Source organism: Mugil cephalus, chromosome 5 (genome assembly GCF_022458985.1).
Source record: "Mugil cephalus isolate CIBA_MC_2020 chromosome 5, CIBA_Mcephalus_1.1, whole genome shotgun sequence".
NCBI classification, from domain to species: domain Eukaryota; kingdom Metazoa; phylum Chordata; class Actinopteri; order Mugiliformes; family Mugilidae; genus Mugil; species Mugil cephalus.
The window spans coordinates 11512053-11537288 of NC_061774.1; the positions used below are offsets into that span (position 1 = coordinate 11512053).

A 25236-nucleotide genomic window follows, 5' to 3' on the forward strand; every position below is an offset into this window, starting at 1 on the left:
GCTGTGTTTTGGTCAATAACTGAACACCAAATATCATTTACAATGTGACGTATTTTGAGGGGCGGGGCTTAACTGGAAACAAAATATCTCAAACACTATAGTCTGTAAATGGTGGTTAGCATATTTTAAGAGGCTGTTTTGGCAAGAATGGACGAAGAAAACACATATTTTAGAGAATATACTAATACACTCACTCACAGAGACCGTGAGTGTTATTTTAAAACTGTTGACTGATGGGACCATATTCACTGGATGGACGATTTGACCAAAGGAGGACACAGAGGGGACGAAGTCTGGTGTGTCTTTATCAAGTGAAGCCTCTGCAACAAAGATATTACAACAAGTAAGTGGAAACACTGTGAAGTGCAACGTAGTAAATGCGAGTTCTACTTGGACATGCAAGTAACGTTGCGTTAGCTCGCGGTTAGCATTAGCATTAACAAGGAACAAAAATCCTCTAAATAATGATTAACTTAATTTGTCAAATCATCCATCCAGCGAGTGATGGACGATTTAACAGGACTGCCCATGATGCAATGGGCAGACATTTACATGGACCTAATTGAGAAACCATCTATGGCAGTGGTTGGTATGTGGTAAAGTGCCGTGAAGGGGTCTGTACAAGTAGATTAAACTTAATCCAATTTAAGGTGATTAATTCATCTCCTAAATAAAAAAAAAGAAACGTGATTTGTGAGTGGTAAGCAACATATATTCATAAACATAAAAAAAAGATACTGTACATTTAACAGAAAAGTATTTTCATTTAATTATTGTTGATGCATTTAATTTGGTTTTCCTTTCTCTGAGTAGGAGCTAGACTTTAGGCAGTGATGTACTGCTTTATGTGCAACTTGTCGACAATTAATAGTTCAATTAAGAGTTAAAATAAATAACTAGTTTATACTATTGTGGATGATAGTGTTCATAAATACATTTTGACTTTTTTTTGCATCAGCTGCTCTTTCTATTTTCCTACACTGTTCGACTTGAAGCCGTGAAGCTTCTCTCTCACCCAGAATTGATTCAACAAACCATTTCACAGACGAATAAGTGCAAGCTGTTCATGTCCTAAACTTCATTTTTGTTGACTGGTCCTTTCTAATATGATCGCGTGTGCATGTTGACAGTGAGACTCATTCGGTTTTAATACATTTTATTAGTTAAAAATAACTTTTTACAATTTTACAAACAAGCTTTCAGACTAAAAGAACAAACACGAAAATATAAAAATACATGTGGAATAAATCATAAATGTGATCTGTCAAGATTCTGATATGTCTTACAGCTGTTTAAATACTTTATGTTTCACCTCAAATTTAGTTGTGTGCAGTCTTCGCTAGTTGCAGAGCTACAGTTACTTACTTCTTCTTTTAATATAAAAATATATTTTTGCATGCACGCTCTTGAGAGCAAACCAGGAGCGTTCACTACAGTGTAGTGTGTTTCCTTGTCTAGCAGTTGCATAATTTCTGTGCAGCCGTCGGAGACGTGCAGCCGTCAGCGGGACATCATTCGCACAAACTCTGAAAAGACAAGAGGAAGCAGTGAGAATGAGGAAGAAGAAGAGGACGATGAAAGTGGTCAGTTAAACAATGAAGCTCTCTGTTACCCTCGAAGTCCACCAGGCCGTCTCCGTTGAGGTCGACGTCTCTGAGGATCTCGTTGATCTCTCTGTTGGTCACCTGTTCTCCCATCAGCTTCTTCATGGCCTCACGCAGCTCCGTTAAACTGATCTGACCGTCGCCATTAGAGTCAAACTGGACACAGACAGAGGGGAGGTTTTAGGAAGGGTTTGCTTTATCTCACGCCGTCAAGCCACCCTCGCCCGGTTTCCTGAACATTTTCCCGTTTTACTTTGAACATATCAATCATCCTCTGTCATGTGTTGTCATGTCTCACTCCTGCTTTGTTCTTAGCTTCGTCTTTTGCACCTTTTCATGTATTCTGCCTCCACTTTATTAGCTTTAGTTCATGCCTTTAGTTCTTCTTACTTGCTTTCTTCATCTTGCATTCAGGTCCTCCCTTTCGTCGGTTAAAGGTTAAAATTTAACTCAGGAGCACCACCAGTGATTAATTGTGTGCTTTGTACACACAAAATGATTCATTCTTTTTACCTTTTTTTTATTTTTGATTCAGAAAGTCCTGCATTTTCCCAGTGCAACACCTAATAACGTTTGCTTTAAATTACGTGTATCCCGACCTCTTTGAACGCATCTCGAAGTTCTTTGACTCCGATCATGTCCGCCGTCTCTGCCAGCATCTTGGGTCCCATCAGCTCGACGAAATCCTCAAAGTCTATTTTACCTCCACCTAAAAGACACAAAGTTAAATTAGAAAATCTACCTACATCAGGATCCTGCTCCAGGAAGTATTTAGAACATGTCTTGCCTTCACAGATAAATACACCTTATTTGACTTTATTTTGCTACGTGAGAAAAATGACCATCTGTTCCAGCTCTGTTGTCTTCTGTTGTGTAACCTCTGTTATTTCACTCACCGATCTGCTGGCTCAGTTCGATGAGCTCCATCTCCGTAGGCATGTATCCCATGGTCCTCATACACTCGCCCAGGTCTCTGTGACTGAGTAAGCCATCTTTGTTCTTAGCGAACTCCACGAATGCCTCACGCAGCTCTGACAAAAACACACACACACGCACAACACATCCGGTCATGAGCAACATTCACATTAGACGCTTTAAAGTTAAAAGCTGCTACAGATCACCTCACCTTCAATCTCCTCCGGCCTCAGCTCTCTGTCCTGTTGGAGAGAGTTTCACACGTTAGCTTCGTGCTGCAAGCAGCTCTGAACATATCCCATGCTGTGTTTGTACACACATACACACATGGACAGGCACGTACGCACAAAGAAAGGAAATTCGCAAACATCAAGAAAATCAGAGAACAACCCAGAGAAAATGAATAATGAGGGGAAAATATTATTTATGCAAACATCTTGTGAGTCTTGATGTCTGGCCAATGTTTTGATTAATGAGTTTGGCTTCACGTGGCTGAATGTGGATTGAGAATTTATGCACTGTTCGCTATTTATACTTTTATTTTATTTTTTACTTTGCTTTAAACTAACAGGGTTCATTCTTCAGTGTTTCCCAGGCTATTGCAAAATGCAGGGTCTTCAAAATAAAAGACAGTGTCCAGCTCTATATGGATTAAAATTCATATACAGATACATTATTCTTTACATGACATGTTGACATTTCATGTAGCATAAATTACAATGGGGAACCGGATTTGTTGGGGGAGCGCCAACCGTCGAGAGATTATGAGATCTGGGAGGTTTTGTTTGGCAGAGACCATTGGACACATGTCCACACAAGACACAAATGCATATGTGTGCACATATCAGACGCAATACTCAGGCTTGCATGCAAACTGGATGTTATGCTCAGCACTTTAGAGGAAAGCTAAAACGGGGCGTTCTGCTACGATCGGTTCAGTATCTTTGGTTGCTCTGATTAAATCCTCAGCTTTATTCTGACACAATAAGGTGAATACATGAAGTCAAACCAAATCGCAGCACATGCAGAGACCTAATTTGGTTACAGAGAGACACACAACAATGAAATAGCCAGAACTCATTTTTGTAGATGTGATGTGACTTGCAAAACTGGACAAATCTAATCCTTCAAATGACACGTGCTCTTTTCCTTTAATGTGAGGTTTTCTGTTCCAGTTTTCCATTATTTTTTTTGGTTCATGGCAGAAGGACTTTGGATCCTTCTGCAAAGTGAAATTAATTCCACCCCCAATTAACTATTAAATTCAGCACCACTCGCACAATAACATTACTAACGCACATTTTGTTGCTCCTTTCGTCCAGTCGGGAATTCAACATTTCCCTCCCAGTCACCTTGTGCCGCAGAACATTACAGAACATGCTCCACAAAGCACAGCCAATGATTTTCCATGGAACTCGGTGATCGACCCCTTTGAGCATGTGCAACGTGAGGGTATCTGATTGTCCGACCCGGTCCAGTGATGCGAGGGGATGACGCAGCTGATGTGGCGGAGGGCAGGAGGGGGTCAGACACGGTGTGGAGATGAAAATGAATTGGAAAGAGTGGCTGCGGAGGTTGCGTGAGGACAGAGCGTGCACACTTCTGATGCTACGTACGAGTGTCTGAGAAAAGCCCTGTTTAAGGAAGATGCAGGCTGGGCCCGCGATGTTGTGCAGCGCGTTGCAGTTCTTCGCCAGCGCGCGTAACGGTTCCTCGTACGAACTGTCCTCCACATCCTCATCCTCCTCTCCCTCCAGCTGCAGACCCTGCTGGTCCGTTGCCCTCACCTTTCCCCGGAGGGGCCCCCGCATCGCCGCCTTCAGAGGCAGACCAGGCTGTTAAAGCAACACTCTCACTGTCCGTACGACGGATTCTTCACGCATAAAACAAGTTAATATCTTTAAAGGAGCAAGATTAAGACCCGCTGCCTTCTGGTTATGCACGCGTTACGTAAGCTGCTTGTTATTTCAAGACAGTCCGCTCACGTCAGCCGTTATCCTGACTCTGTAAAACAGCCTTGAAGTCAACTTTTTGCTGATGACTGCGTCCTGCTGCTGTTTTATTCTGCTGACAATAGCTGACATCTTCTGTCTGTGTAAATGACATTCGTACATCCATGGAAATGATGCAACCGTAGTTTTTTTTTAAATTATTTTTTGTATTTTTAACACTTTCTTACACAAAGAGGTTTCAACAAGTTTTTGCATTTTGAAAATTTTTAAAATACGGCAAGATGCGAAGAAAGCTCCTAAGACATCGTGCTCTACTAAAGTAGAGAAGGTGAAATGTTCTTACCTTCTTAATTTTCTCTTTCACGGGCGGATTGGTGCAGTTTCCCATCACTGACACTCCCTTGGCCCACAGGCAATCTCACCCGTCCACTCTCCCCCCGCTGCCCAAAACGTTCCCGTCCTCTAACTTTTTACTCTGTTGTTTTCTGCCCTTTCTCTCAGAGGTCTAGCTCAAGCCGATTGTGTCATTCTGATTACCATTCGCCACATCACACACCAGAAATACTCTAATCCATGCAAGAGCCGTCCTGACTCAGTCCAACCTACTCAACGTGGTCGTCCGTCAAAGACATGTCAAAAGAAAAAGCGGCGCGGGGATCAAAGCGGACGCCAGCGAGAGCCGCTCACTCATGTGTCTCTTTGCAGAAGCAGCATCACTTCTCCTCACGCAGCGCTTTTAATCCCCCTCCTCTCTACCCTCCTCCTCTTCAGCTCGGTCTCTCCTCCCTCTCCAGTTTACACTGTACATTCAAACGACTTCATCCACAGTGTAAAGAGTTTTAGAGGGAGAATTAAGAGGGAGGGATTAATCCCAGCCATCAAATTAAAGAAGAGAGGGTGACGGAAAAATAAGGGCTACAAAAGAGAGAGGCAAGAAGGATAAAGAAATAAAGGGAGAGATGCTGAAATGACAACATGAATGTTTCCTAACTGAATATAATACTGACTGAAGAACAATAAAGACAGTTGAATGGCGTCTCTTCAGTGAATGCATCTTTTTTGGACAAAAAAGTTGGATATGTGCCACAACTAAACAAAATTGTATTGACTTGTATGAGAAATTAGGCTTGTATGAGACAAAATGATCAGTATACCTATAAATGTGGTTACTTAGTAAGAAGTAGATGGAAACCTCAGTGAAGAAACAAAAACATAGAATAGACGACGTGCAGTATTTCTGGTCAAATTACCATTTTCCATGACGTGCCGAATGAGAAATGTAATTTCAGCATCCACAGGTAACCTGTCCAACCTAAACACAAGCCTTTTGTTTTGTCTTGAAACGTTCCTAAAGCAATGCCAGAGTACCGCAAATGAGCTGTGAAGCTTCAGAAAATTGCAGCCTGCGTAAGACCCAGAGGATCCCGTTGCCAGCGTTCATCTCAGGTCACGCTCGTCGGGACGTAACAGGCCCGACACCATGTGAACTTCACCCCTCCGCATCCCGGGTTCCAGTCTGGTCAAGCTGTCTTAAAATATTACCAAAGGCACGAGTGGAGCTTTTGCAAGTGCGGCGCTAAGTGGTCAGCTGAGCTCTTTCAAAGCATCTGTCAACAAATCTCCCCCAGAGCAGATTTGGTATCCCGCTTACAGTGCATCCATACGGAGAAGAGCGCAGCTTGTGTTTATGTGCGCGCACTCCTTCTACACACTCATGTATGTGCTGCTGCATATGTTAAGTCGGCAATTAACAGTTATTCAATCTGCCCCGCTGGTATAAATAATAGAAACGCGCATCAGTAAAGCAATATGCTACGGCTCAACAGAACCACACAAAGCTGAACCCACTCTCCTCTAAGGCGTTTACAACAAAAGCTGAATATTTTAACATCCATGAGGATTAATGGCTGGACTGTTGACATCTGCACTGTACAGTATGAGATACGTTTGTTGGGTTGCACAAAGCTCAGTGCAATCTGAGTGATACAAACCAGTAAATTGAGAGCCTGGAATTTTAAATATTAGCTTGTTTTAAATCATCAAAAGTTGTGGCATGAAAAAAAGGCCGTATTAACATTAATGTTTCTGTAAATATGGCAAAGAAGTAACTTTAATCTCAGAAACCAAAAGGAAAAAGTAGAGTGATGGAGGTGTCACCCAAGCCAGCGTGCAGGGACTTTTTTTTTTATGAACGTTGATGAGATGAAGCGTCATCGTTCATCCGTAGCATCAGTCAGCAGTCGCCACTAGAGGCCACTTTAAGACTCGCCTAATCATTTTATCCGACAGCTGCTGCAGAGAATATTCGAGGCAGTAATGATACTTCTAATTTTAGCTCACGCTCCCGGCAGATTGAGCCTTCAGTCGCAGCTTTATAGAGACCAATTTAAATAAAAACAACAAAAATCATAATGACGTTTGCTAGGATATATTTTAGCTCCCTGTCAGATATGTCTGTATTGGAAATTTTGATTTGTGGGAAACTTCACGGTGGACCACGGAAGAGGAATGTGAACACAGTTGCGCGTGTAAGAAAACAACAGAAACAGGAACGATCACATGTTTTGCGATACTGTGTTTCTGTTTTGCATCTTTCAGCCCCTACTGAAATGTTGATATGCAGACTTTGGATATGTGAATATTTCCTGCACAGAAGTCACATTTTCACCTGTAAACCACGCAACATTCGTACCAGCATGAGTCCAATCAGTCAGTGACTCTTCAGTTTCATCATTTCCTCCCGAGTTTCCACCACGATTCACCTTGTTGGTTGTGTGTTAAGACAATACTGACACCTGTGTGACTGCAACTCTAGACACACAATACCATTAAACCTGATTAACGACCAGGCTGATTCTCTCTTATTAACTTACTCCTTCAATTAATCATGTAAACGAGATGCTCTGGGTAGGTGTGGGTTTTCTTCTGTGTGTGTGCGCGCACACCTACAAACACACACGCAGACAGGTTTATTTATGTGGCCGGGTTTCTTCTCGAGGTTAATTTTATCTCAGACACACGCTACTTGGGCATTGTGTGTGTGCGCGCGCTGTGGCAGATGAGCGGTAATTCGACTCCTTTGTTTTGGGCTCGTCGTACTCTTGTGTCTTTGTCATGAACTTGTCTGTGTGTGTGTGTGTGTGTGTGTGTGTAAACCAGCAGATGTATCATGCACTGATCTGGTGTCAGATGAAGACTCGCAGGTTTCCAGTAATGAGAGCTGTCAACCAGGGAAACATTAGAAGAGGCAGAAGAGTCGAGGAAGTCAAGTCTTACGTTAAAACTAGAAGTGTTGTAAAGTGACCGTAGCACGTTAATGTAGCTGGTGAAATCTGAAAAGAGTTCAGTCGGGGCACAGCACAGTTTGTGAGCGTTCAGTTTGCATTAACGAGCGACTGGTGAATTAAGCAACAGTGCGGTGGTTTAAATTGAGATGTTATTTGAGTGACGTTTCTCCAGAAATGACTACAGGTCATTTTATTACCAACTGTGAGTTATGTCAGTGCTGGACCTTCCCTGTAAATAGCATCATGGCTTACAGCTGTTCATAGGAAACTGATCAAATTGAGTTCAATTACTGTGAGCTCATAGATAAGATAAGACGACGTTCACCACGGCACATATTCAGTCATAAGTTCAAACAACATGAATGCCTTAGATGCTTAACTTTGGTCAAAAATGACCACAGCTGTTTTTTTTTTTTTTTTTTTTTTTTTGCAAATCTTTTTTATTTTAATCTTAGTTAATCTTCCGTGTATTCCTCAAATAAGTTTTTGTCTTTGACGTGAGGCCATTTGGATTGGTATCCAATTGTTATATTTTCTTAAGTAATTGCATTTTTTTTTTTTAGCAGTACCGCAATTTTCCATACATGGGTTCAGAAATGGCCCCAACCCTAAGTTAACCCTAGGAACCTAAGATTTCTATCAACTGAGTTAGTTTACCACCACCGGGTTGAAACTTCTGAGAAATGAAATAATTCTTTAATAATCTTTTACCAAAATAAAAGAAATTCCTTAAGTTTCCGGCATAAAACTTGGCAGGTCATGGATTTTACGTGCCGGTTAAAGTATGAGAGGAACTATGAAGTAAACTAACACAACCTACCAAAAACTAATTGCTACTTTAAGTATCAAAATGTTATCTTTTAGGAACCTAATAACCTCGGAGACTGTCCTCGTTTTAAGCATGTCACATATAAAACAGAGCTGTCTGTCCTCTAAGACATGTCTTCAAAGACAGGAGGTGTTTTTGGGAGAATCCAACACGTTTCACCACTTTATTAAATCTGTTATATGTGACATATCACTTTAAGGAGCTGGTGAGATTCTGCAGGCCGTTGGTTTCAGTTAATTTTATTATGAGGGGGAGTATGACTTCTCTGATGCATTAAAGCTTCTAAAGCTTTATACTATAATGCTGCACAGCTCTTCTCTTCTCTTCTCTTCTCTTCTCTTCTCTTCTCTTCTCTTCTCTTCTCTTCTCTTCTCTTCTCTTCTCTTCTCTTCTCCCCTCTCATCTTCTCTTCTCCTCCGACTCCCACTCACTCAGATGCTCTCTCTTATTTTGGATCACTTGCATCACCGCTGACATCACATATTTTGCTCTTTATATTGATTCCATCGTTTCTAACCTCGGGCCCCGCTCGTCATCGCCCTCCTCGGGAGTTTGCTGACGACTTCAGGTGGCTGTGACTCCTCATGTCAGAGAATATATCCAGAGTGACTCACCGGCCGTGCTGATGTCAGCTTTAACTTCTGCGTAGTCTCTGCTGAGGTGATTTTATTTTATTTTTTTTTACAAACTCTGCTACGCTTTGCGGCAGCCCAGTCCCACTTGTGACAGATGCTGTGGATGGCGGAGCCTGCCGTGCCGTGCCGTGCCGTGCCGTGTCGTGTGTCGCTGCTTACCGTGTGAGTGACGGGATGTGATGTGACACCGAGCGAGCTGACACAATGGCTGCAGAGATAGGGTGTTCATCAGATCTCTGGCAGACTCGGATCGTATCCGTTACGGATTACACTTTCGTAATGTCCCCCAAAGTAAAGGAGCTTAAATCCTCTCAAACACACACTACCGTCGTTCTTAGCTTTATGCTCTGGAGATCCCACCCAGACTTGGGGGCAGTGTTTGTTATGTTGTGGTGAATTTGGCTGTTTTTCCTTCTGCCCTGCGAGTTCGTAGAGGTCAGATTGTGCGAGAAGAGACGGCCACTCACACAGTCTGGAATACGGCCGGGCTTTATATTTGAACCGGAGGCTTAGGGTTACAATCGAGCCTTCAGCGAGACATTCGATCAGCCAGAGAACTTGATGCAGGAGCAAATGAAACGCACGCATTCACCCACACACGTTTCTAATGCGGAGACACATGCATTCCTACCTGTCCAAACACAGAGTCCACTATGGGCAGCAGGTCCACAGGCTCTCCCTCTTTTTCCTTCTCAGTCTCCCCCCTCTGTGGTCCCTCCATCATCTCGAGCAGCTGTTCGTCCAGGGCCTCACTGTCTTCAGCCGCCTCCAGCAGCTGCCTGGGCTTCTGATGGCGGGGAGGCTGAGCAGCAGCGCTTTCCCCGTCTCCGGCCGCCCCGGCTTGCATGCTGGCTCGCCTCTGCATCTTCTGCTTCTCCACCTTCTTCTTGATGGAAGCCTGCACCTGAGAGGGCAGCAGGGGGGGGGGGGTTCAGCAGAGCTGGCTCAAATTCAAGACGCGCACAAGCCCACGTACACACAAATTCATTTTGACCTATTAATTTGGCAACAATGTTCACCCGGAAATATCGTCTGTGTTCATCTAGATGCGGTCGTTTTTAACTGGATTTTGATCATTTCTAAGCTGCAATAAACATGAAAAATACTAAAAACACAGCCTGTACCACCAAGACATGTCAGCAAACATTTTCAACCAAAAAAAAGGAGCAAATTTACCAAATACGAACCTTTCTCATTCGATCCTTCCCACACATCACTACATTTCCAAGTTTAATGGAACAAAATTATAAAATCATGCAAAACTAAACAGTTTCAAATGTATTTTTGACGAACATAAAAGGTAATACCGGCCCACAAAGGAGCACAGTAAGACGAAATAAATACACATGTAAAACCACACACAGTGCACATGTCCCAGTTACACACACACACACCTGTTTTGCAGACCTCTCCTGTGGCGCGCTCATCGCTCCAGCACCTCCTCCTGCAGTCGGCTCTCGAATGAGCATGAACATCTCGGTGTCACCGGCTCACACGCACTCTCTCTCTCTCTCTTCCTCGCTCGCCCTCCCCCCTCCCTCGCGCTCTCTCTTCTCTTCTCTCGTTCGACGAAACACTTTTGATTTTTTTTTCTTTTTGGCTGCTTTCTTTTTTCTTTTTCTACATTAATGTGCAAAAAATCCTCACAAAGTCAGCTGAGGTGCTGATTGTGAATTGCTTTGGAACTGTTATTGAAAAATGTCTTAAAACTCAGCTCCACCGGGCCTGCGGTTGCAGTCTTTGTTTCAGGTGAAATAAAAAAAAAAATAGAAATAATAATAAAAAACTGAGAATGAACTGAAGTGAAATGAACTAAAGGATTCCAGGCAAAGTCGAAGCCCAAATGTTCTCCTCCTTCTTCCCCCTTCCTTTTTCTTTCAAGTATGCCTTTCACCTGTTTTCCTCAGAGTCGCACCGTGCTCCAGTCCACATCTTTCTCCCTGGGTGCGTGCAGGTGGGGTGGTTTTTATCATCTGCCGTTGTCTTGGCTCTGGGATAGAGTTCCAGCACCTCTGCCCCAACTTGTTATCTCTTGATCCTTTAGGTGACACCCTATACTCTGTGAACTTTACCTCCCTCGCGTTATCTACCTGTAACACGTCGACCTACCTCTCTCCTTCTCTTCCTCCCCCCTTTTCCTCTTTTCCCCCCCCTTCATCGCCGGTAAACACTCCTCCTGTTGCCTGTGTGCTTTGTCTCAGCTGCCCTTCCTGCCGTCAAGCGCGTGCACAACCTTTGCGAAACGTGTTTTTTTTCTGACATTGTTTTCAATATAATTTTTTTTTGTTCCCAGAATAGTTCCCTTCCTCCTTCTTGTCATCATCATTTCCCTCTGATAGTAATCCTTCTTACTCCCAATCTCCCTGTCCGCCCTCAATCCCCTGTCATATTTGGGAGCCTTTGTTGCAATACTGATGGCATGTTTTCTGAGAGACGGAAAAGGTGGGACGCGGTGCAATTAAACTCAGCATCATTGCAGCCGTGAAATGCTCTTGTTTACCTATAGCACAAAACCTCAGTGATATCCAGCGTGCATAATCTCATCCGGCAAGGATGGCTGAGCCCGTACACATGCACACAACATGAAGCCACTGATCTCTATTTTTAGAAATGTTCACACAGGCGTGTAAACATGTTATTGTGCTTTTGGTCTCTCCAAAGAAGATGTATGACTTTGTTTGTCTAAAGCAACCAACGCCGCCAAAAGCGTCGACTTCCTATAAATAAAGCGTCCCATCACTTTGATTTTTTTTCCCCCTTTCCCTCCTCCTTGTAGAAATAAGTGTAGGTGTCTGACAGCATTGAGCTGACAGCGTCTCACTTCTCCTTTTCTGACCTAAACAGTCAACCCCTGAAATCTGCCTCCACCGCTTTCTCGCTCTGCATCTCCTGTTAACCCGCATTAAACATTTCAGTTTCAGACTGAAACCCTGAGCGTATACGTTGTCCAGACGCGGGGATAACGTATAGGTCGCCTTCTCTCCAGTTCCTAATGAGGTTTCCATTAATCACCTCGGTTGCCCGTCCGTCTTTCTTCAGCCCCTCTCCTCATCGATTATTGATGCGAGGGGAGAGGCAAATTCTTGAGTGGAGACAGAAAGGAGATCCGTTACAGAAACGCTAAGTTACATGGATGAGGGTTAAAAATAGTGGCTGTATTTTGGGAACAGATCAGTCATCCGAGGATGGGAGAATAGATGAAGGATGAGTGAACAAGATGAAAGCGGAAACAAGGGCTGAAAATAAATCTAATGGCAAAAAAACGTTCATGTCGGAGCTCTCCATCACCTTGACCATCCCCGAAGCTGCTAAGCGACGGGGATGAATGACACGGGGAGTGACAGCTGAGCAGCAACGTAGAAGTGAAGGCTTGTGTTACGGCATGTTGATCAGATCTTAATAATATCTAATTACAGATCAGGACAGTTGAGGGAGAAGATGTGTTCCCCTGACTGGTATGAAGCCCGGCGTCTGTGGTTGATGTGTCCGCAGATGATCCACAGAGACTGAGCAGACACGGAGGACGGCAAGTTTTATTTGGGTCAGACTAATTCTCATTATTTATTTGTTCGTAATTGTAGTCACAGATTATCAAATTGCTCAATTGGCATGAGGACGCTCATTAACCTTGCTTAAGTGGACAGAAAAAGGACATTAACACCAAACTACTCAGCTGATTATCTCAGTCGCAAAAACATTGTGAATTAAATGTTTTCGTTGAGCTTGTGTCAAACGTGATGTTGTTGCCCCTCTGTGTGCGTCATGTGATGTTTTCGTGTTACATTACATTTTAATATGTGCTGAAAACAACTTGGCACGTCAGCAACGGTAAAGAAACGAACATAATAAGCTCCACACTAGAGCGTTTGTTGTAAGGCTCCTGAATTTGATTACAAGACATAATCACTTTAATCACTTTCGGTTACTTTTCTGGAGACCTCATCTGAACTTGGCGACACTCAGGTAACACACGGTCAGATGCGCCAGCGGCAATTATCCGTCATGAGAGATGTGTGTCCTCCGGAGGAGCTGGCGGAAGTTGTTGGGGAGAGAGCTATCTGGCCTTCCCTGCTGAGGCTGCTGTCCCAGATAAGTGGGAGAAGACAGACGGACGGACGGACGGACGGACGGATGGAGATCTGTCTTTCCCTTGTCTGTGCCCCATTCGCTTGGGTTCTTTGTCCCCTCTCTCCCCCTCTCTCTTTCTTTGCCTTACCTGAATGTCAGGTATTCATATACATTAACTTGCTAAAACATTGTGTGCAACAAAGTGAAACAAATAGTGAAATCAAATAATACACATGTGCAACTGCCATAAACATACGTACCTACATATACCATGCAATGTTAGCTTCTCTTCTGCTAATATTGCAGCGCGCCTCTGAGATTTCACCTGGGGACTGAATAGGCTCTCGACCAATTGCGGGGGAACCTGACAGAATCAGTGACTAATATGCAGCCTCGTGATTGGCTCGACAACGTTAGGGGCGGGGCCTACTGTGTATGCGAGGCTTAAATTGACAGGTCTCGACTAGTGCTGACTGAAATATGACGTCTTCTGCCGTCATGTATCCCTTTACTAAAACGTGTTGGATCCATGTTAATGTGTAGTTAAAGAAATTTTCATTTGTGGAGGAAAATTAAAAAATATATATAGGAAAAATGTCTAATCACCCAATGATTTTGCGACCCCTCCTCCACGGACCCCCTGTTGAAGACCTATGTTTTAGAAGATAATTTGTGGTGCTGTTAAACTGGGGGGGCACAGTCGATGAAGTGTACGACTTTCATAGTATTAACGGTGTTGATGGTTGTCAAAGGGAAACCATCTGGGGGACCCATTTTTCATGATTTTCACAGGATCTCAAACAGTTGCTTGGTTTGCTTGTTGTGACGGTCCCTGATTAACTAAACCTAATCCTAACCCTAAAATGATTTCTGTTAATAAGCCCGACCACTGCCTAAAATCTGGTTGGCAAAATAATAGAAACATGTGCTGATACAACACAATTTAGTTCAGTAGTACTACAAACTACTATTTCTGTTGCCTGCTCTCAATTTATTTATGAGTTTGGTCATAATTGCATGATCGTTTGGTTGCTAATTGGGACTGTTCATCATATGAAATCAATAATACATGATCGCCGACAACACTGCAGCCGCTGACAGGAGAAACAAATAACACTGACCATCTTAGGCAATACTGTGTTCCACTGAGAAACCTTTGGACCGATCACTTAGACCAGACCAGTAGGATGCAGCCTGACACAGGCACACACACAAAAACGGTTTAGGAACAACTAAAAAAACACTTGGGAAACAGCGCAATGTGTTGACCTGGCTTCCAAATTCACTATATCCCAAACTGATCTAGTATCTGTAGATGTACTGGAACAAGTCTGATCCACAAAGGCCCCTCTGCTCAAACCATAGCACCCATGGAAAACCCATGTCTGACGAGTCACAGCTGTTTTGGAGGCACAAGGGAGGCCTACACAATATTAGGAAGGTGGTCATAATGTTATGCCTAATCTGTGGATCTTACAGATGGATCTGTCCTCTGTCACTCTTCCTAATGTTTTTTTTTTCTTCCCCCAACTAAACTATTATTATTTGGTGACTTTGGTGAAATAATTAATTATATCTTGAGGTGAACACTCCATCTGTATGGTTTTAAATCTAAGGAAAATTAAAACATTTTTATGCCCAAAATAACTGATGAACAGTGACGCTGCGTTCAAAGCTGGTTTTTGGTTCCCTCTAGTGGAAGCAACAACAACGACAACAGAAAATTCAATCATAATCTTAAAGTCTCACACCCAAATAAAATATGTCTGCCTTCATTTTAACTGTCAGGCTGCTAAAACTGAAGAATAATCATGTACACTACATTTAAATAGTGTTGGATAAATGTGAAAGTGATGGCACGTCCCCATTAAAAAATTACATAAAAGTCCTACTTACTGAGACACATAATTTCTTAAACTGTACATAGAATACATACAAATCGAAGACTACTTATTTGTAACTAATATGTAAAAAAAAAAAAAACGTTTTGTAAAGTGTCATCTATCTAGTTTCCTTCTCCAGTTCAGTCTCCCATCTTATCTGCTGAGTTTCCTGTCTGAGTCTTTATGACAAAGCAGATTTATGAATGCTCATGAAATGAGTCCATCGTAGTTCCTCCTCTTGCGCCCTGAATCCATTCATCAAGTCTGTGATAAAAACGACATCTACCCCCAGTGTGGCGTTACTATGGTGAGCGGCTCCCGGTTGCGTCCGTTGATGATTGGCCACGGGTTGAAGTAGGGGAAAACGGGCTCTTTGAATTTTGCGTCATAGAAGGTGAAGAGGTGGCTCATGTCTCCAGCATCGTAAAAAGCCACCTCGCCACGCCCGTAGTCTAGATACACCCCCACCCGCCTGGGCGGTTTGGGGGGATACAACAAGTTCTCCTCTGAGTCGGTGCATGCTTCGTACTCGCTGGTGCCGTTGCCTGCGTCTCTCAGAATCACGGTCCAGAAGCCATCGTCGGGGCAGAGGCTAATCTCCTCCTTCCTGTTGACGGAGGCTGCAGCAACGCCAAGACCCCACGCCGTCTTGGAGCCCACCTCCACCTCCCAGTAGTGTCGGCCTGAGGAGAACGCTTCGGAGCCCAGGACGATGTTGTAGCGGGTGAAGCGCTCGGGGTTGTTCGGCAGGTTTGGTTGGATTTTTCCTACCTGGACGCTGGTGCGGCATGTAGACACCCACAGGCAGGGGTAGGCTGTGTCTGGGTTAAGGGTCACCGCTGTGACAGCTGTGAAGGCATAAGAAAACAGTCACACGGAGAAACAACTAAACAAACACGTTTACACAAAAGACTCCTTGGGCATGACCTTCAGCCCGTGTGATTAGTAAGACGAGCTGGATAAGAGCATCAGCCGCATGGATGCAAATAAAAAATGAATGATGCAACTGTGATATAACACGGATTAAGCTGTGTCTAGTTTTACAGAATCAGTAACAATGTATGATGCCATCTCATTAGTAAATTGCCTGCAACTCCCAGTGACAAACTGGGAAGGACCAGATGCTGTTTTCCAACTCCACCAAATGGAGCAGGTTAATACCAGGCTGAACATTAGCAGGCATAAACGTGCTTATTGTTTGTGTAGCTAATTAAACAGGAGATATTGATGTCAAAGTGCTATTCTTAGGGATTATTACTGAGCTTTTAAAATCAGCTGTATAATTACTTCTGTTGCTCTGGAGGACATTTGAAAACACTGAAATTACTGAAGTACCGTAGGCCCCCTCCTTAACGACAGGTAAGAAACCAGACATTAATGACAATTAGTAGCAACAGTTTATGGTTATTACAGAAACAAGTCTAGCAAGTTTCTGATGGGTTTTACCCACAGAGTTTCCTATTTAAACCTCAACTTCCTTGAGCAAGAAGCTACTCAGATGAGTGACGAAACCTCTTCAAGAAACCTTCACTGACGTTCTGAAGTGGTGCTTTGTGAGCTACAACTTTGAAAGCCTGCATTAAACGCATTAATCCAGGTTTGAAAAATGACAAGATTTAAAACCACAAATTGTGTTGTAGCCAGTGTTTTTGCTTGTGGATTTGTCATGATATCTGAACCTCCTCCCACTTCCTGTTGAGCAATTAGTTGTGATTCAACTGTTGATACGTTCAGAACGTATTTATGTCTTCATACCTGGGTGAAAAATTGAAATCATTTTCCTCCACGTCCTGTACTGTAGAGGTCCCAGAAACTCTCCTGACTGCAGATCCACAGCCACCTCCGGGGGGCGCTCAAACAAACTCTCGGCCCTGTAAGGGAAAGATTGTACATCAAAAACTATACACTCGTAAAAATATGTGCTATGACACAGACGGGGTAGCCTTTAAAGATACAGCGCAAAACATTTCTCTCCCCCTTCTGGCAACGACAATAAAAACACAAACACTGTTGACATGTTTTGCTTGTTTTTTCTTTTTTGTAACATCTTTGATGTAGGCTATGAAACTATTTCATTTATTCTGCCTAAATAATTTTGCCAGAGACTGTGAATTCACAGAACCCAAGTTACATTCATAACTCTTGTTTCTCGTCATCTCACTCCTGGTTTCATCTTGATCGTTTGGCCGAAGAACGTCACCAGATTTAAAGCTCTAAACTTCAAAATACAAGGATATTTAATTGTTGCCAATTAGCTTAATTGCCACTGTCTGAAGTCGTCTGACAAGTGCTTGAATTTAACAGATGTTCCTTTATCCGCAAAAGTGCTACACTACAGCTTTAAGACACATCTTAGCTTTACATGTAAATTCTTAGAAGAAAGGAAGAAGAACTCCTTATTTCTCAGATCTATGACGTAAACTTTCTTTTAGTGACCACTACTTGTAATAACAGTGTGTAACAAGGGTGGCCCACTAAACCACAATCATGCCCTCACACCCTTTTTCAACACAACTTGCAATTATTGTGAAACCCTTGTTCTTGCACTGTTTGATGTCTTGCCGACATTCACGTAGACGTAAGAGGTCAAAACATTGATAGTAATTGGATAACTCATAACTCTAGCAAGAAATTTGTGCCGCTTAGTGACCTTAATGAAATGAAAATGGTACTCACCCTCCAATAAAGTCCTTGATTCCCTGAAACAGAGCAGATCAAAACAGGCCCGTGATTACAAAATCCTTCAGTATCGGCTGAAACTTGCAGATGTTATCTCTCATACTACACCTCCCTGCTTCCATGTAATAGTCTTTCATATTTGTAGATGTAATCTTCCCTTTTCCTCCTCCTCCTCCTCCTCCTCCTCCTCCTCCTCCTCCTCAATCTTACCTTGAGTTGCTCTGGGTTTTCTTCTTCCCTCAGTTTGAGGCGTAGTTTCTCCGCCGTACTTTCCAGCTCGCTGATCTGCTCCGTGGCCTGAGTGAGCGCCTCCTCCAGCTGGTTGAGCTTCTCCTCCTTCTGCTTCTTCAGTTTCTCCTTGATGCGCTCCTCCTCCTCGAGAAGGAACTCCCTCAGGCGGCCAAGCTCCGCGGTGACCTGCTCCTCCAGATCTGCTGCTCGCTCCTGAAATACGGCAGACTGCAGTCACAAAGAGAAATGCTGGATGGGGGAAACAAACTACAGTTACTTGGTGGTTGTCTTCACCTTCCCACTAATCAAGGCGTAGGTGATGTCTGGTCTGACTCACATAATTGAATAGAAATGTGTTTTTGCAGAACGTTATGACGTCACAGTGAAGTTGACCTTTGACTCTTTGGATATAAAATGTTAACAATTCACCACTGTGTCATATTTGATATCTGTGTGAAAAAGTTTTAGGAGGTGGCCTTTAACTCGTGACCTTCTAACGGCTAGTCAGGCCATCCTTTAGTTCATGTGAATCTCTTGAGGCTCTCATGAGATATTGTGTTCACAAGAACGGGTCACACGGACCGCTCAATAAACTAAAACTGAAAACTGTGGCTAACTTCTCTGTGTCAAATGATTTCTTTTGCAACAAGGTAGTCATGTGGAGGTGTAGTATTTTTGGTATGTATGTATGTATGATATGCAGTTATAGGAAAAAAAAACACCTAAGACAACACTTCCTTAAATTACACACCCAGCAGTTACCAACCAACTCATTTTTAGTATTATTTGTGTGAGGACACACTAGTCATGTAACGATCCCTGTTTTAATTTTCACCAATTCCCCCCCAAAAATCTCCTGCCTCAGGATAACGCTTGTTGTCGAGACAATTTGTGAATTTAAACCAAAGTTAAGACTCTAACATGGATGAGACTAAAACCAGACGTATAACACGTCAATTTGTATGGATATGCTATTCTGTGGTCCTATAACTCTTCTGAAACATGGGTGACAACGTCTATTACAAAATACATATATAAGAAAAAATCAAAAGGAGAAGTTGCACTTATTACGTCCCTATGGTCTAGTTTCCTGCTCTACCAGTAGAGGCAGAAACACAAAGCTTCTAACCGGTGCCTGTTTAGTAGAGTTTACTGAAAATATGCTGTGTTTTGTATCAACAACCATTCCTTTGGGTTTGGCAGATAGACAGATGTGCCCCTTTTGCCATTTTCACGCAGGAAAAGACAAATTGGCAAACTTCCTCTCTACCTTGTTCACCCCACATCCTGTCACGCTGACAGAGAACCAGAAGTGAAAATCTGTGAATCTGCACTTAAAGTAGGTCAAACAGAGAAACGTGCTCCATTCAGAGACACTCGAAGGCAGTTTGTAGCATCTAGTAGTAGAGATACGTGAAGTTATCAGCTGCTCCCTCATATCTTTGTTTAGCACACACACACACACAAACACACAAACACACACACACACACACAGTGTCCTCTGTTATAAGTGTACATAAGTCGTCACAGCGTGGGGCAAAACTGAGCAGGTTTAAACTCTGTCAGCTCTGTTTCTTACGTTATTTCTGTTTAATCATTGTGTAAGTATTCTGTATGTGTGCGTGAGAAAGACACATGTAACACAACACATATAACTTCGTAGGATCCAGCCACTTCATTTCAGCATAGATATCTGGGTTAATCGTGGTAACCATCACGTCCAAGCCAAGCTTCTCAGCAACCTGTTGTGTCACCGCCAGTCATAACGAGGACGACTCATCCCTCAGTCACGTCTGTCAGACAGGTAAAGGTGGAGGAATCTAAGTCGCTATACCTACAAGATTTTCTGGTTACCTTCACATGAGTCACGTGAGCATTTTGTCTCAGGCTCCCTTCCAGATAATTTCTTTCCCTCGCGATGCGTCACAAACAAACAGCACCCACATGCAGAGAGACACGCAACCATCCTGATACCTTAATGAGTAGGATCTTGTCATTGGTCTGTTTTTGGAAGAGCGTGGCGTCCTCCGTCTGCAGCTGAACCCTCTCGAGAGCCACAGATAGCTTATCCTATTGGTGGATAACAGAAACAGAGAATCACATGCAAAATGTTATTAAGGAGCCATGTTGATAAACCAGATTATAGTTGAATAAGCACTTAATTTGATTGGTGCCTCACTCTGAACAACAAGCTCTTTAATGAGAGTCATATGATAGTCAACCCTCCTTCGGCTGAGTGCTCTGACCCGCAAAGTCAAACAAAGTGGGAATTTAGCACCAGTTAAAGACGTTAAAAGACACAAAAGGCCTCTCAGAGCGAGTGTCCAAACAGGCGGGCGAGGGTCAGCAGCAAAGTTGAAAGTATAAGGGAGTTACAAGATCTCACACAGGCCTGCAGAATTCTTGTAAAACACGGAGTACCCTGGGGAAAGCAGGGAGTGGGCATTTAAAGCACAACTGTCATGTCACCGCAACTGCTCTGTAAAATAATAATAATAATGTTAATAAAAAAAAAACAAAACAAAATATAACCTGTGAGCAAATCTAGATTTTAGTTATAAAGAAACTATATTTGACTTTTGGGAGTGTTTGACGTTTCTTTCAATGAACAAGGAAATGTTCACTCCCTAAACTCTAACAAACGTTCTCTAGTGACTCCTCCTCTTCTGCCATTGAGAAGAAAAATCTCAACTAAAATTTTTGTGTCCAACCCGAGCCAAAAGTGGTCAGTTTAAACCTTATTATTTATGGATACATAGGGAGACTAGGAAAAAAACAGCCAAAAGTACCTTGTAGTTTTCAAAAGCTTCGGTAATGGGGATGACATTGTGGGTCTTGTGGTCCCGGGACATGCCGCACACTAGACAGATGGGGAGCTGGTCGTCCTCACAGTAGAGCTTCAGCTTCTCCTCATGCTCCTCGCACATATCCATTGTACCGTGGCGCGGCCAGTGCCCGATGGATGAGGCCACGCTGCTCATGCTGGACCCGAGCTCGCGTTCCTCCGGCATCTCCGGCGAACATTCGTGCTCCCACCCATACCCATATGGCCCCGACGCGTCCATGGTGCGGGCTCTCCGCACGCTGTCCACGACGTTGCACAGGAGCGAGTTGGGTCGCAGTTTACGGGAGCACGACTTTCTACACTTCGGACAGTTCGACAGCTCGTCCGCCTTGGCTTCCCAGCACTGGATGATGCACACCTGGCAGAAGTGGTGTCCGCACTCGAGGATCACCGGGTCGTGGAACAGCTCCAAACACACGGGGCAGGTGAGCTCCGAATGAAGTTCCTCAAGCGCGTTGGCCTCGGCCATTCTCAGCCATGAACATAATCCTGAAAAGAAACGGCAACACTGTGGCGAGTAAATACTGAACTGCTCTTCCGTTCGCACACGGAGGGAGGGAGTGGTCTGAAGCTGACGGCAGAGCAAATGTTTCCGCGGAAGAGACGGGAGGCGTGCTGAAACAGGCTCTGTCTGGGCAGACGCGCAACGCAACAGGGCGCACGTCTTCATTAGCCCGGAGGCAAACAGGGTTTGTTAGAAAGAGTTAGGAAGAAAAAAAGTGTTATCCCATTAAGGAAATACTTCCTCCTTTAGTTTTGTTTTTATTACTGTTGTTATTTTTTTTTTTACTAATAAACCAATGTAGGTGCATATGTATTGAGTTTATGAGTTACAACTAACTGCTCAATGGTTAGAAATAGAAATCACACATCTTTGAGTCGCAGATTATTATAACGTAATGAAACACAAATACCTTCCCAGAAAAGTTGATAAAAGTACAGATTATGTAAAGTAGTTAGGTTGGATTGGATTTAGTCCGTAGAGGCCTAGCTGTTCAGTACATTAAGTGAATGTAACCAATGTTAAATCGAATGTATAAAAGAACATTTTAGGAACATGCATGTTGCCTTTAAGGTCTCATAATCTGGGCTTTAGACTGGCACACTCAAGCTGCTGAGTCAGAAAAAAAAACGCAAAACACGGAAGCAGACTAGAAACTGGCTGACACGGAGTAAATCAATAAATAAGGCTTGGCCTGGAAATTTCAACTATTCTGATTCCTGGCATTTCACAGATTGCACCTCATCACCAGTGACTGTTAATGAAGCCTCATGAGTCAGCATCCAACTAGTTTCACCGAGGTGATAAGGTTATGGCTAGTCATACCTCCGTTTCATCACTAGATGGCCATAATGTACAGTACAGCATCCTGCAGTTCACTGCAAATAAATAAATAAATAAAAATTCATGAGAGTGCTCCTTTTGTCCTGGATCCTCTCCTCAGACATCGCTGTTCTTATTTATTGTATCCTACACTCACTGGCCACTTTATTAGGTACACCTGTTCAATTGCTTGTTCACGCAAATAGCTAATCAGCCAATCACACGGCTGCAGTTCAATGCATTTAGGCATGTAGAGGTGATAAAGACAACTTGCTGAAGTTCAAACCGAGCATCAGAATGAGGAAGGAAGGGGATTTAAGGGACTTTGAACGTGGTATGGTAGTTGGTGCCACACACAACCATCTCTAGAATGGTCAGAAAAAGAGAAAATATCCAGTGTTGATGTGAGAGATCAGAGGTGAATGGACAGACTGGTTGGAGATGATAGAAAGGCAACAGTAACTCAAATAGCCACTCGTTACAACCAAGGAATACAGAATACCATCTCTGAACACACAACATGTTGAACCTCGAAGAAGATGGGTTACAGCAGCAGAAGACTGTTGCTGACCATGTCCATCCCTTTATGACCACAGTGTACCATCTTCTGACGTCTACTTCCAGCAGGATAATGCACCATGTCACAAAGCTCATATCATCTCAAACTGGTTTCTTGAACATAACAATGAGTTCACTGTACTCCAATGGCCTCCACAGTCCCCAGATCTCAATCCAATAGAGCACCTTTGGGATGTGGTGGAACGGGAGATTGGCATTACAGATGTGCAGCCGACAAATCTGCAGCAACTGTGTGATGATCTTCTATAGTTCTGCCAATCCTAAGTACGCAAATTATTTGAGATTCAACGTTATTTTTATTGCCATTTTTCACTATGGACTTAAGTACACAGAGAACAGCGCAATATTGTTTCTCAGCAATATGTCAGAAGGGGGTGAGAGTGAAAGTGTATGTGTGAGTGTGCTGGCTGTTCCGTTCAGCTGCTTTTTTCCCCTCTTTGCTGCAACCCCCAAACCACGAGGTGCAACTGTAGGTGCGGATGCTTTCTGCAGTTGTAGAATGTGATTAGGTGTGAGGGGTGGGGAGGTCGGTTTTCTTGAGTCTGCGAAGGGAGTGGAGACGCTGTTGTGCTTTTTTGACGACTGCTGTGGCGTTGGAGGATAAGGTGAGCAATCTGGACACAGAGGTGCTTCACATTGCTGGCCCTCTCCACAGCAGGGCCATCAATCATAAGGGGTGCATGCTGTTGTTCGTAGGCCCACCTGAAGTCTATCTCAAGTCTTCTGAACACTACACCACGCTGTTAGCTGCCTGACCTCCTCCCTGCATGCAGACTCATCGTTGTCCTTAATAAGGCCTAAAGCAGCCGTGTCATCAGCTAATGTGACCATGTGGTCGGAGCTGAATCTGGCTGTGCATTCATTGGGACGGCCCATGCTCACGGTGATGGATTTTGATGTACGGATGCCCACGGATGCTCTCTCTCACCAGCTGAGAGAGAGAGGCGGCGCATGGTGGAAATTGCATCGTACGTAGCTACGTTGGCTCTAGGCGTACTGCGTTGCATCACCAGGTGTTCAAAACATTTTATTACTGTAGGTGTTAGTGCCACAGTGCGAAAATCAGAGAGGCCTGTAGCATTTGACTTTGTGTGAATGGGGATGATGGTGCTGCTCTTCACCATCTGACTGGAATTGTAACCGCACGGTTGATCTTTTTTTGCAGTAGTAATAGTAGACAATAAAATGCTTAATTTTGTCCCCATTTTCTAACCATTGCTAGTCATACAATTTATAAGAAATTTATAAAATTTTCCCAAGTGTGAACATGTAACAGGGTCAAATATACAGTACTGTACAGTATACAGTATTATAATTACACAAAATCTGTTTCACTTTAAATTGTTCTTACCTGACATGTTTGTCCTCCTAAGTTGTTATGTGGAACCTTTAAAACTGAGCTACTGTACCCCTACGTTTATTTTCGGGGTCCCCCCCTCCCCTATAAATGTGTCTCCCGCCTTTACCTCTCCCCTTTTCCTGTTGTGCTCTGGAGAGGTAAAGCGACACACTAGTCACAGAGATTTGTGTTTTAGCTATGTGCTAAAGCTATACTGTTAAAGTTCGCTCGCTAGCTTAAAGCTAACATATTTCTGTCCTTTAATGCGTGTAGGAGCTCATGTTGTTCGTGACTGATGGGAGGATTTTGTTTTCATTTATACTTTCGTCAGGTATGCTTTTCTGTGTTTTAATGTATTATCGCCCTTTTCCTGTTGTGCTCTGGAGAGAGAATAAACGGAGACTGCCTCCTCCAAAGAAATCCTGGTCTGGGCCATTAATCCTCATCACACAACGCAGAGGTAAAAACTAGCTGGTTACAAACACATTATTTATACAAAGATCTAAGCTGTGGCTTTTATACTTTTTGAGATATAGCGCTTTTGAGCAGCGCAAAAATATGCATCATACAGCTTCAGTATTTATATTGTATCGATCTGAACATTTTAATAGTGATATGTCAAAGTACTCTGTTTGCAGTGCACGCTATTAATATTTATTAAAAATGGATGATAGTTAATCGTGATTAATCGTATTTCTCAGCGTAGAAGACAAAGGGTTAAGGCAGGTTGGCACCACTGCTTATTGGAGTGAGATGTTAAAAATACACATCCTTCAGCGTGTCTTTTAGGACACGCCCTGGGATATCATCAGGTCCTGCAGCCCTTCGTGGGTTGACTTTGGTCAGTGTTTTCCATACGTCAGCTGTGGACAAGCTAAAAAAAATAATAAAATAAAAACGAAACAAAGCAAAGAAGTGGACTTCCCATATACTGACAATTGAGAAATAATGGACGGTCAAAGTTCACTTAAAATTTTGCGGTTCCCACAGCAAGTTTCGATGACCATGACAGACAGAAAGGGAAACAAACACACCTTTTTCTATGTTATAATGCTACTGGAAACCA

The 25236-nt window shown here is 43.2% G+C and overlaps 2 protein-coding genes across 3 annotated transcripts; both read right to left on the reverse strand.

The window, feature by feature from the left end:
* Positions 1-1139: 1139 nt before the first annotated feature.
* On the reverse strand, positions 1140-11438 carry LOC125007704 (calcium-binding protein 2-like). 2 transcript variants are annotated; one of them, XM_047584447.1, is made up of 7 exons: positions 10617-11438; positions 9854-10126; positions 2731-2761; positions 2501-2635; positions 2204-2313; positions 1613-1760; positions 1140-1526 (listed from the first exon to the last, which is right to left on the reverse strand). In XM_047584447.1, exons 1-7 carry the CDS (start codon positions 10695-10697, stop codon positions 1501-1503), a joined length of 804 nt encoding a protein of 267 aa, XP_047440403.1. In that variant the 5' UTR covers positions 10698-11438; the 3' UTR covers positions 1140-1500. The 2 variants fall into 2 exon arrangements, with proteins under 2 accessions (XP_047440403.1, XP_047440404.1); XM_047584448.1 differs by lacking the exons at positions 9854-10126; positions 10617-11438 and adding an exon at positions 4136-4764.
* A 1320-nt stretch (positions 11439-12758) lies between these two features.
* On the reverse strand, positions 12759-21869 carry LOC125008633 (nuclear factor 7, brain-like). Its single transcript, XM_047585943.1, has 6 exons — positions 20873-21869; positions 20058-20153; positions 18063-18296; positions 17850-17872; positions 16929-17044; positions 12759-16021 (listed from the first exon to the last, which is right to left on the reverse strand). Exons 1-6 carry the CDS (start codon positions 21596-21598, stop codon positions 15456-15458), a joined length of 1761 nt encoding a protein of 586 aa, XP_047441899.1. The 5' UTR covers positions 21599-21869; the 3' UTR covers positions 12759-15455.
* Between the last annotated feature and the right edge of the window lie 3367 nt (positions 21870-25236).